At 40.2% G+C, this 12703-nt stretch overlaps 1 protein-coding gene across 7 annotated transcripts in view; it reads left to right on the forward strand.

The window, feature by feature from the left end:
- The window catches only part of EMSY (EMSY transcriptional repressor, BRCA2 interacting), a 98684-nt gene that overhangs the window by 19762 nt on the left and 66219 nt on the right, over positions 1 to 12703 (forward strand). For all 7 annotated transcript variants that reach the window (XM_074981996.1, XM_074981913.1, XM_074982204.1 and 4 more), the window contains 4 exons: positions 2232 to 2331; positions 2786 to 2860; positions 3341 to 3516; positions 4687 to 4839. In XM_074981996.1, the coding sequence (XP_074838097.1) occupies positions 2232 to 2331; positions 2786 to 2860; positions 3341 to 3516; positions 4687 to 4839 (504 nt within the window). The remainder of the gene's footprint in view (positions 1 to 2231; positions 2332 to 2785; positions 2861 to 3340; positions 3517 to 4686; positions 4840 to 12703) is intronic.

The raw sequence follows: 12703 nt of genomic DNA on the forward strand, positions 1-12703 counted from the left end.
TGAACAAAGTCGAAAAGTCAAGGGATTCCATATTTGAGACTTGGCTTCTGTCTTTGTGACCTTGAGCAAATCACCTAACTTCTCTGGTCTTTTTTTAACCCATCTATTTGAAAAAAAAAAAAATGCAATACTGTATTATTTTGTGCAGAGGCATGAAGGTTGGTGTTTGTACAGTGCTTGTGGTCCTCAGATGATCATGATAAAGCTATTACCTGAGAGAAATGGGTTAACACTATTTTCTCTCATCTTGCTTAATTATCTTGGGGGGGGAGTTATTTTTTAAAGAGGCAACATGTTTAAGTATAGAATCTCAACCATTATTTTTATTTAAAAATTTATTGCTTGTACTATTGTCATACCCAGAGGCCCTATGTGAGTTTGCAATCTAGCATACAGGCAGACACAGAGACTTATGCTATGACTTATGCTATCTGAAAGAACTTTTTCCAAATAGAGAAGATAGATAAGGAAGGGGAATTGGAGGCAGAGAGAGGTGAAGTGACTTTCCCTGTAGCAAGGTCACAAAACAGGTCATTGGTAGAACAAGCCTCAGATACTGTAAATTAAATTAAATACAATAGCAGACTTTAGAAAAATGTGCCACTAATTAAATCATATCTTAGTGTGACATCTAACTCTGTTCTAAAGAATTTAGGTAAAGAAGCATGAAGTCCAGGATGCATTGGCAGCCTTAAATATGTCCATTTAACTGGGATTTCCTGTATGCTGAACAGAGACTGCATCAGTTACAATTTGCATTACTTAGGGATAGGAGTGAAGAAGATAGTTCCATCTGTCCTGTGAGCTTCACTGTCTGCCAAGATGTAAAACATACATTTCAAGGTCTTAGTATAGTGGCTTTTTATAAAAAAACAAAATAAAGTCAATCTTTACCCAGTGATGTCAGTTAAATAACTTCACAGATCTAAGCACAGAAATATCTCTCATATTACTGCAGGTACCTTAACAAATATTGATTTAAGAATCAGCCATTGAATTGTTATATAAAACGCTTCATCATCTAAGCCTTAAATATGTACGCAGTTACCTGCCCAGTAACCTGGATTGGGAGTGGTGGCTTGTTTGACAGCTATTATCTGAGCTTGTTTATGCTCTTGTCAGTCTTTTTTGTTGCTTTTGCCTCTATTAGTACTTATATTTCATGTTAACTAGGATTTTATTTTTGTAGATCAGTATAGCTATATGTCATGTGGAAAGACAGGCAATGATGTAGGTGCTTTTTAAAAAATCAAAGGATTTGGATTGCTTATTTAAAATAAGTCAGTCACACTTCTTTGTGAAATTTTCAGTAACTAGAACAATAGGCATTTATAAATTGGACCGACAGTTTATATGGCAAGTTCCAGATCAGTTCATATTAAAGTAGCAGATGTAAGAATTCATGAGGTAAAACCAGGATTTTTTAATATGAATGATAAGCTTTCATAATATTTTGAATTTAATGATGCAACACCAGTTATGAAAGATGTGCCTCATGATGTTAGGCTTATATATTTTGACTGAGTTGTGTTTCCATGTTCTGTTCTTCAGAGCTTTTGGTAAGCTTCTATAAGGTAAAGAATACTTTTCCATTGTTAAATCAGTTTATTTTCTTTGATGTACTGCACATTAGAGAGCTGAGTGCTTCTTGTTGCTTCAGGTTGTTAGCATTCTTTTCTGCTTTAAACAGTTATGGAAATTAGGCAAGATACATTGATTATAAAATTTATATGATAGGCTAAAAATCTGTCATCACCTCATTTAAAAAGTGGTGTTAGAAAGAAAATCAGTTTTTCTTTTCATGGAAGTAATTATGGCATTTTTATTTAAAGCTAATTATTAAAGATCTTATACATATTTTATTTACTCCTGAAAAACTCACAGTACTTTTTAAAAATAGTGACTGTGTGTGGAACTCCTTCTGGTGTCAGGAGTTCTGTTGTGCTTATGGCTTTCAAAGCTGAGCTTTTGTGGCAGCTGATCAGTCTTATATCTTGCAGTCTAGACAATATGCTGTGAAATCACAAGAAGATATGTTGTGAATAACAACTGTACACAGGAGAGTAACTTACTGAAATCGTTCTACATCATCGGCCTCATGGAGAACACTGAATTTTTGAAGGAGTAACAAAACGCTTTTTAAAAAGAAAATCCACTGTATTTAAAACAATTTTGTTTTTCCTTTTAGCTGTTAATTGTGAAGAGTTAATTATAATTCTGTCTTTTCTTAGAACTGGAAGCATATGCTGGAGTTATCAGTGCCTTGCGTGCACAGGGGGACCTTACCAAGGAAAAGAAAGACCTTCTTGGAGAACTCTCCAAAGTGCTTAGGTAAACCTCATACTGTTTATGACATCTGTGGTGAGTGTATAAATCAGAAAATTGACTTCATACTCAATATAGTGAGAATTCCATATGAATTTTTTTCATCATTCCTGGTCAAATTTGCTTATCATGCAAATGAATTTTTTTCTCACTTCCATCTTTCCAAGATTGCAACCCAGAATTGGAAGTCTGGCCACGCAGCCACTAATGTACTCTCTAGTAACTGGTGAAATCCTTTCTAATCTTTAGGTCAGAATTATTTCTTTTACCTTGTGAATAACAAAACGCTTTATTTTCATTGTTACGGGGAAGCAAAGCAAGTGGCAATCTCTGAAATGTAAATAAGATCTCTTCCTCCACCAGAATGGAGCTATTTGTAACATTTTCATTTTAGCTAGAAGGAGCAGATAAATTTTCTCTGCGTATCTAAAATACATTGGCTGCTTTCTTTTTTTGACAGCATTTCAACTGAGCGCCATCGTGCTGAAGTTCGGAGAGCTGTAAATGATGAACGGCTAACAACTATCGCACATAAGTAAGCTAGTAGTCATGCAGCACGTGACCTCTATAAAGTAGCAAATAGTCTTTCCATTGGGCAGTGCGTCATCTTTTAAACCTAATACTAATAAGTAAGACCAAGTGGGGTGGCCTCTGTTAAGACAAATGCGTGGGCTGGGTCATTTATGTTGCAGTCTTATTTGGGCTGTTGTGATGGGGCTTAGAATGTTTTTAATTAAGTAGAATATCTGCCTTAGAAACAGTAGTTTCTATAGCACACCTAGTTTTATGGTGGTTTCATTAAATTATAATGCTTCTGGTATTTTTAGTTAGTTCAAGGAATATAATATGCACTAATTTGTAAGACTGCTTTTTTAGTTGTGATGTCCTGTACATATTCTAGCCTGTCACTTGAAGATAAATCTTGTCATCTGGTAGCTGTTCTCTGTTGAAAAAGCGTGTTTAGTCAATGTGCTGGATAAGAGAACACTTTCACATAATGTGCATTTCTGTTTAGTATGTCTGGACCAAACAGCTCTTCAGAGTGGTCTATAGAAGGTCGTCGACTTGTGCCGCTGATGCCACGTCTGGTTCCCCAAACAGCCTTTACTGTAACAGCTAATGCTGTTGCCAATGCAGCCATTCAGCACAATGCATCTCTTCCAGTTCCTGCAGAAACTGGGAACAAAGAAGGTGAGGGAATCCTAGTATCTTACTGCAAATGGTGAAGATGTGAGAGGAATAATTTCACATTTTGAAGGGACGTCCAAAGCTCTAAAGAGCAAAGGCTTTATTTTAAAAAACAAAAACACAAGCAAAAAACTATCTGTTCCTTAACTTTCCTACAAATATTAATAGAAATATTTTAAATAAAATCTCATTGGCTTTGAAGCCTATTTTGCAATTAAATGTAATATTATGCTAGTGCATTAGAATGTAGACTATGACATTGACTGAAAGCACAAAGGAACTTGACTGGTTTACTGTCTGTGCCAAGGAGAAGGCAAAAAATGTAAGTTGCATACATTCTAAGTGTTCAAAGATGTAAAATGTGGCAGTTGCACAAATTTAATTACAAAACATGAAATAATTTTTAAAAGGTTATCACAGGTCTCTTTAAGGCACAGGGATATACAGGAAGGTGACTTTGTAAAAATGACATGGATATCCATTCTTCTTTTTCACTCCAGATCAAATGTACTGAATTGACAGATCAAAAATTCCCCCCTCACATCCCCTACAAATGACATCTAGCCTGCAGAGTTTTATTTTACTGTGTTTAGGAGTTTGGTTGCAATATATTTACACAGTTACAGAAAACCTAACACTACTCAAGTAATTTTTTTCTGATAGATTTGCAAAATGTTATACTACCTGTTTTCTCTTACTACTAATTGTAAACATCAATGTTACAACAGTTAAAAAAGGAGAACCATTTTAAAAGACATTAATATGTCTTAATTTAAAATGTGGTTTCAGATTGATTCTGGGATTGACATGCCACTGAACGCAGTCCAGTAACCATTTTATATGTATATCCCTGATCTATACTAGAGACCTAAGTATATCAAAACAAAGTTTTAATTAAAATCCGGAACATGTACCAGATAAACTGTAATATAAAACATACAGTCAGTAGAGAACAAAATAGCACCCATGATGTTTGGAAGATCTGATTAAAATGTTTTAAAATCTGCTTTGAAAGCAGATAATTTAGCAGTTCTTCCTGCAGGACTGCAGAAGCAAACATGTGGATAGTGAGCCAATAAGCAATAGACATTAATTTCTCTTTAAAGCTGTCAGGATAGTGTTAGGATAATGGAATTCTTTAGTTATGTGGAAGGTGTCTTTTCTCCTCTTTAGTGGTGGTTTGCTATTCCTACACAAGTACCACTTCAACCCCAACATCTACCCCTGTTCCAAGTGGCAGTGTAGCAACAGTGAAGTCCCCCAGACCTGCCAGTCCAGCCTCCAATGTAGTCGTCTTGCCAAGTGGAAGTACTGTTTACGTCAAAAGTAAGTGATTCTAGTAACTTTGATCAACAAAACAGAAAGGAATGGGGTAATCGTGTGGTTAAAGTAAAGGACTCTATATCTGGGTTCCAGACCCAGCTCTGCTAAAACTTGCTGTGACTTTGGATAAGTCGCTTTAGCATCTTCGTTCCTTAATGTACTTATCAGTAAAGAGGAACTAATGCTTTTCTTCCTCATAAAGGTATGTTGAGGCCAAATTCATTGACTGAAAAATACTCTTCAGATATTTTGGTATTGGGGATTACAGCAGCTCAAAGTCTGGAAAATAAAACCAACAAATTACCATGACGTAGTGGATCATTTGTCCATCCAGTTTTGCCTCTGATGTGGTAACACCTAGTGCGTGGGAGGAAAGTTTCCTTCTACCTCTTTCCCAAAATATACATCTAGCCAACAGTGTGGTCATTTATCATTTGTGGGAATGGGAGGAAAGAGAAATCCTTTTTCCCCTTCTCAGATGAGCAGGAAAATTTCTGTGAATATCGTTTTCCTACAGTCATTCAAGCACCCTAAAGTAGCTAATGGTACATGCCTTAAGATAAAGGGCCAGATCCTGGCTAAGGATTTGCTGTATGGATGTTACCAAAAAGATATAAATTTAAAAATAATGTATTTTTTCCTGTTTTCTGTGCAGAAGTTGAACTTTTAAACTATTCAAGGGCTTGTTTACACTACCACCTTCCTTTGAAGAAAGGATGGTAATTAGGGTGTTGGGAGTTTACTAATGAAGTGCTGCCGTGCATAGGCAGCACTTCATTAAGCAAATCCCCTCCCCCCACCGCAGCAACTCTGAAGTTTTAAACTTCGAAGTACTGGCATGCGTCTAGCCACAGCGCATCTACCGATACTTGGAAGTGCTGGGGCAACTTCGAAGTCCTCTTATTCCTGAAGGAAGGTGGTAATGTAGACACAGCCCAAATAACCTCACCCAGGAATTCTGTTGTAACTTATTTGCACAGGCTTGCATAGTACTATTTAATATTTAGTTTACTATTCCTATTATTGGGGTGTATAGAAATTGATGCCTTTAAATAATTAGAAATAAGTTTAGATTTACTTTTAGAGAAAAATGTATATATCTAAAATTAGATTTGAAATTGATAATCTGTGTTAAATGTGTTATAAGCTAGTGAAATTTAAATAAAAATAAGGTGAATCACTGAGCATTCCTCAGATTTTTATGCAGCTTTTTTTTAAGTACATACAGAATCAGAGAGATCAACTTTTGAGGTCAACTCAGCTTTATAAATGTCAATGTCATATCCTGAATTATCTGTTGTTTTCAGCTTTTGTAGTAGAGTGTAGAGTATCAGTTTACATTTTCTAGCTGTGCTTTTGCCTTAACTAAACTGAAACCAGAAATAATTAACAGGTGCAGAGAGAATATTTTCTTCATTTTGACTAATTCATTCAAAATTGAGAAACTGATTTGGAGATGAAAAAGGAGGAAAGCTCGTCTAAGAATAAAAGCCATGGGGAGATAATGAGATCAACTAATTCTAAATACTGGAAGGATATGAGGTCAGATTTTCACCTGAAGGTGCAGAAATAGCTGCTGATATTTTTCTGAAATCACCTTAGAAAGGCATCTACATATCTTTGCAGTATTTGGCTTACGGTAACCAGAAAAAGCCCATCAAGTCACTAAATACAGTTAATGCTTCCTTGGCTTAATAAATCAGACCTAAATGCCAAACGTGTTTTGGTAAACTGTTTTCTTATGTATCCAGATCATTTAAGGTATTTTATTTAAGAAACAATTTAAAAATTATGCTTGTATACAGTTTTATTTGAATTTGAAATTCCATCCAACTGCAGCTTGACACAAACGCCAGGTAAAAATTACTGCCTAATAAATAAGTGCATCAATTCACCATTTTTTTTTTTTTTTTAACATTTGAAAAATAAGGATTTGAATAACTGTTGATATCCGAGTGCTCAAATAAATGTACCATTATGGTGTATCCTCCTGGTCAGCAAAAGGGAAAGACCAAATTTAAGCTAAAGGTATTTATTTGGTGGAAAATCAACATGTTTTAATGGTTATCAACCCATGAGAATAAACCTTTTTAAAGGAAAATAATTAAAATACAAATGCAAATTTATTTCTTAAATCAAAGTTTCCTATTTTTAGTGTAAATCACTGGAATTTAAATCATTGTCCTACCTACTGTAGAACGTTACGTTGTTTTAAGTGTAAGATTTAGAAAAATGATGTTCTGATAGCATTTTTTGAAGCTTTAGATTTCAGTTGTTTGAACTATCATATAGTAATGACTATGACTGGCCAAAAAAACCCCCTCCATACCCTAAATCACCCAGTCTCTCATTTTTTTGCAATTTTATTTTATACACTTAGGATATGTCTAAACTACGAGAATAATTCGCATTTAAGGCTGTTAGCTCAATATTACCATGTGACTGTCTTCACTGTAAATACCATTAGCTTGATTTAGGGAGCACTAATATTGATATGATATAATGTCGATACCTGCTGGGTGTAGCATCGAGTTTGAATTGAAAGTTCAAGTAAAGGCCAGTGTGGAAGCGCCACATCTTAAAATCCAACTTAGCCTTCAGAGGCGCCACGTGTGTAACCTGCCATGCCCCAGAGTGCTCTGCTTTAGCTGCTGCTCTCCGGTTGCACAGGAATTGCATAACAGGAAGACTGTGAATTTCAAATCAGGACCAGGAAGTCTGTGGCTGTTGGGTCATGTTTGTATGAGAGCCTGAGAAATGTCTTTCTATCTTTGCTATTAGGAGTGTAAACACATCTACCCATTACAAATAGGCCCAGCATAGAGTTTGTGGTTCTGTCTCTACACTTGGTATTTTTTTCTGTACTGCCTGGCATCAGCCACTGCCCCACCACACCACATGGCATCAAGGCTGTTGGGGAGGTTGTGCTTGCATAAGAGGCCAAGAAACTTCTTCTCAGCGGTTTGCATTTGTGCGTGGCCCATCTTCCCTCCCTCACAGGTGCCACACAGTCAGGGTCTTTCCCTGACCCAAATAAAAGGACATGCCTGCTGTTCGATGCTTACCATGCTGCCAGGCAGTACCATGTCTTGGCTTGCACGCAATTAGGGCTGCAAGGGTGGAAAAGAATTTCGGGAGCTTGCTGCTGCCAGGGGGAAGTCTCCCTCCAGTGGCTAAGATTTTCAGGGCCTTTCTGCTGCACGGGAGGGACTACTTCAAATGGCTCCCCACTGAAACCCCCCACACACTCCAACAAGGACCTGGGGGGCCAGCTGCCACTGGGGGGAAGTCTCCCCCTGGTGGCGAAGATTTTTGGGGCGTTGCTGCCGTTCCCAACATTGGCAATTACTGTGTAGTGACGAGGGAAGACAAAAATCTTTTTTTCCTCACCTTTTCTATCCTCTTTCTTCTAACTTTACACCACTTCACGCAGGAAAGAATGGGTGGAGGGCCAGTTGAGAATACAGACTGTGCACAGAAGCTGTATAATGAACTGGGAAGCCAAATGCCCTCCCCTCAGCAACTCTTTTGTTCAAAAACTTTGCCATCAACTCTTTCTTCATGCTTTTCTTTGCCCTGTATCATTTTCTAGGATCAGATGCCATAAAGGGGAGGGGGAACAGTCAGTGGATGGCCAGTTGAGAAGACACACACTTGCTGATTTTTATAAAATCCTTGATAATTCACTTACAGAAGAAAGAGATTTCTGTTAACTTTGCTGTCTTTTTAGATGCTCTACTTTTCCTTCTTTATGACTGGAAAACTGGACATTTGCTTACCATGGGAGGGGAATGAGGATAATACAATGTGGGCAGATAATATCAAATGCCAGCAAACATACCCAGATTGTTATGGGGATGAGGGTGATGTGGGATATGTTCCCACAGTGCACCGCGGCAACAGTTGATGTTTGCCATTTGAGAGTGGCAGCAATAAGTCGACTTTGTGAGGAGCACATGGGGAGGGGAGAATAGTTAAATTCTATGTTGTAAAATCCAGCGTTACAAAATCGATATTAATAAATTTGAATTTACTGCATAGTGCAGATGTGACCTAAACCTTTACTTGATATGTAATTATTTATTACATTATTTTATTTTCCAAGAGCAGTAGCTGTGACACACAGCATTCAAGTACACTCATCTCTCGTTTAACGAGTACTTTACTTACAAGTACTCATTAAAATGAGGGAGACAAATATCTAACAGTGTTCACTGATGAGTGAACTTCCCCTGCTAATACAAGCCAGCCACTGGTGGGGCTGTGAGACCAGCAACCCCACGGCTGGATCTGCTGCAGCCGGTGGGGAGGGTGGGATGGGGTGGCGAGTCTGGCAGCCCGGCGGGGAGGCGGAGAGTCCTGCAGTGGGGGCAGCTAGTCTGGCAGGCCCACAACTGCCTTCGCTCCAGCCGCGGGGTCCCTGGCAGGGAGACCTGTGCCTGGAGCCGAGTGGGCCGTGGGGTCCCTGGCCAGGCGTGGGGAGACCCGCAGCCCCACACCTGGAGCTGAGCCGGTTGTGGAGTCCCTGGCCAGAGGGCAGGGAGACCCACAGCCCCGCAGCTGGGTCAGCTTCAGTTACGGGGTCCCTGGCTGGGGCGCAGGGAGACCTGCAGCTGCACAGGGCCCACTCCCAACACTCCCCCATGGCAACTCCCAGCGCAGCCCCTCTGCCCAGTCCCAATATTCGCCCCAGCCCACAGCTCCCCTTGCAACCCCTCAGCCCACTCCAAACACCCACCCATCCTGTTCCAAAACCGCCGGCCCCCCTCACTCTTCCAGGTACCCCTGCTGCAGCCAGGAGGAACAAGCCGCTACCTCCTCCACCTGAGCCACCTGCAGGTTTTAACCCTCCCTCCAGCTAATGGCCCCAAACTGCCCCAAACCTTTAACCCCCTCCCAACCCCAGGTTCACTTACTTTTCAAAAGCACCACCACCTGCTGCCACTCTGAGCACCTGGAACCCATCAGAGACTTTTACACGTATTTTAATGGGAATTTAGTGTCCCTTTTATGAATTTTCACTTATGAGCAAAAAGTTAGGAACCAATTGTGCTCATACAGCAAGGGATGAATGTAAAACTGATTTACACATAGGCAATGTTACCTTCAGGTCAAAGCCAACAGTCTGGATATTTGGCACTACCGCTAACTTCGTGCATGACCTGGGGCTAGTCACAGTCTGATTGGGCCATTGACTTTTATGTAACATCACTTCCTTGTTTTAAAATATAGGTTAGTGCTTTGAGAGTTGAACCTAACAATAATGATTTTTTATTTTTATTTGAAAAGCTTTGTTGGAGTGCAAATTATTACAGAATCAAAGACAGCAAGAATATGGTTCTCATAGAACCTGTAATAAAGCAGAGCAAAAATATTGCATACACCCACCCTTATTTTCGACACATCTGTTACTTCATAGTAAATTTTCTTGTGTGGTGTGGAAGTGGAAAATATAAAAGTAATTTTGGGCAATCCTCTAAAAAAGTTATGGCTGCCACCAAAATAATACTGTTTACTTTAACTCCTAAGCTTAAGCTATGTACAATCTTAAGTTTTGGGGAATCCCGTATCCTCAAATGAGCAGTATAATTTATATACTTATTCGTTACCATCCTCATGGATATGAGGATACTTAATTCATTACAGTCATACCCCGACATACACCCATGCGTGTTATGAGAATTCAAGTTTATGAGGAGTTTGTTTTAAAACCCCTACCTTGTCTTAGGAGGCATTTCCTCGAATTTACGAGGAACAATTTCAATTTCGTGTGCCTCAGCGGGATGCGGGTGCCCTGCAGCGGGAGAGAGGCTGCGGCTCCAGGCAACGGCTGCCCACAGCAGCATCCTGCCCGGCGCGTCTCTCTGCAGTGCCCAGCGGCAGTTTCCTGGAGCCCCTGGCCCAGCGTTTACCTGTGGCTGGTCTGGGTCTCCGCCTCAGCTCTGCAGGAGCGGTGCGCCTGGCCCAGCCGGTGGCCGTGTGCTCCCAGGTGCTCCTGTGAGACATGGCTGTTGGGCGCGCAGCCCATCCTGGCCCTGCCGCTCGCTCCCTGGGCGGCTAGGGGGCCACTGCTGCCTACCCTGCGCAGCTGGGCCTTGGGTGCTGCTTGCTGCCTGTGGCGTTCCTTTGCATTTAGCGCCTCAGCTGCTACTGGCGGGGCCTCTCCGCTGCGCAGCCCTGCACGAGCGAGGCATCTCCCCTTGCCAACTGGGGGGCTCCTGTGCCTGCCTAGCTCCCTGCGTGGCCAGCCCCTGACACTGCCCCCTCCCCACTTAACTTAAGCTGCACTTAGGCCGGGCTGCCTCCCCGTGCCCTGCTCTGCCCTGCCCGCCCCCTTCCACCAGCCCCGCTTCTGCAGCCACAAGCAGCTACCCAGCTTTGCACCCTCCTCCCAGGCGCTCTTTGATTTCCATTCTCCTGTCTCTGCAGGTAAACAGACATATTGTAGAGTAATTAATGAAGGGAAAATGCCTTGTTAGGTTGTGTTATGATAACTAATGTTAACTATTGAAGTAATTGTGTTCATTTTAATGGGATTTGGTGGTGTTTTAGCATAAATGGGTGTAAATTTTGGGGCTCAGGACTGCATAAACCTTTTTCTCATTGAAATTAATGGTAATTACATTTTCGACTTAAAAGAATTTGCCCTAAGAGGAGTTTTTCAGGAACAAATTGCCCTTGTAAGGTGGGGGAACACTGCATATATTTCCACAGAGCCACATAAACACACTTTCCATTTTATGAGTGGGGAAACAGACAGGGAGATTGACTTGCTTGAGGACACAACGTGAATTGTTGGCAGATCAATATTAAAATTCAGGTCTAATTTGTAAGCACACACACAGTCCACTCACATGCAGTGTGACTGAATCCATAATTTGTATATCACTAATTCTATCCACAGATTTAGGTATAATATAAATTAAAGTTTGTGGGTTTTTTTATAGTCATTGAAATTTCCATAAGAAAATAATATTTTAGCCCACTAGCAGCCTTTGCTGCCACTGCAAATTCATTTTCACAAGCAGCTTTCTCTCTTTCCCTGTATGTACTTTCCTGCCTTTTGTGGCCCGAAACATACCTACAGATGGTCTGGATACATAGATGGAGCAAATACCATCTTCTGACATGTAAATAGCATCTTTCCTTGTAAAGATTATGCTTCATAATCCATGTAAAGTCCTATTTCTTTGCCTTTGGAACACCTACATTCAGTTTCTGAATATTGTCTTCTATTAGAGAGTCATAGTTTGTTCTGGCTTGCCTGAAAGCTTGTATTTTACCACATGAGATTTTTGTTGTCTATTTAATTTTTCTTTAGCAAGATGAGGGCTTAAGAATGAGCATCTGCAGCTATCTCGTACAAAGATGAACTGCAAGCATTTTTAGCATGCTTTTCAACTTATCACCTTTGACTAACGTAATTGCCCATAACCATGGTATCATCCCTGTTTGAAGCACCGAAGCATAGTCAAAGATGGCTACAATAAACATGCATCTATATAATGTCTGACATTCTGTGACTTTTTGGGCCAGTTGAAGTAAGAGAAACTTGGGCAAGGTCTAGTGTTTTATGAAACTAATGTCATACTGCCAGTGTGTACCAGGACCAACAGGCCATCTTCTAGAAAGCCGGTGTGGTTCAGTAGAGTTCCTTACAGCCACTATGTTTGCTGCAGCTGAGGTGGGTGATTGGGGAGGTGAAGGAACTTTTTTTGAGGCAAAAAGTGTCATTTTCAGGATTGCATGTTGGAAAAAATTTTTCACTTTTTGATGTATACTGAGTAAATGTGCCAAAAGAGCCACTACAGGTTGAACCTCTCTAATCTGGTAGAACCTGACTGGTGCTGGACAAGAAAATTTACCA

The sequence above is a fragment of the Carettochelys insculpta genome, chromosome 1 (assembly GCF_033958435.1).
Source record: "Carettochelys insculpta isolate YL-2023 chromosome 1, ASM3395843v1, whole genome shotgun sequence".
Taxonomy (NCBI): domain Eukaryota; kingdom Metazoa; phylum Chordata; order Testudines; family Carettochelyidae; genus Carettochelys; species Carettochelys insculpta.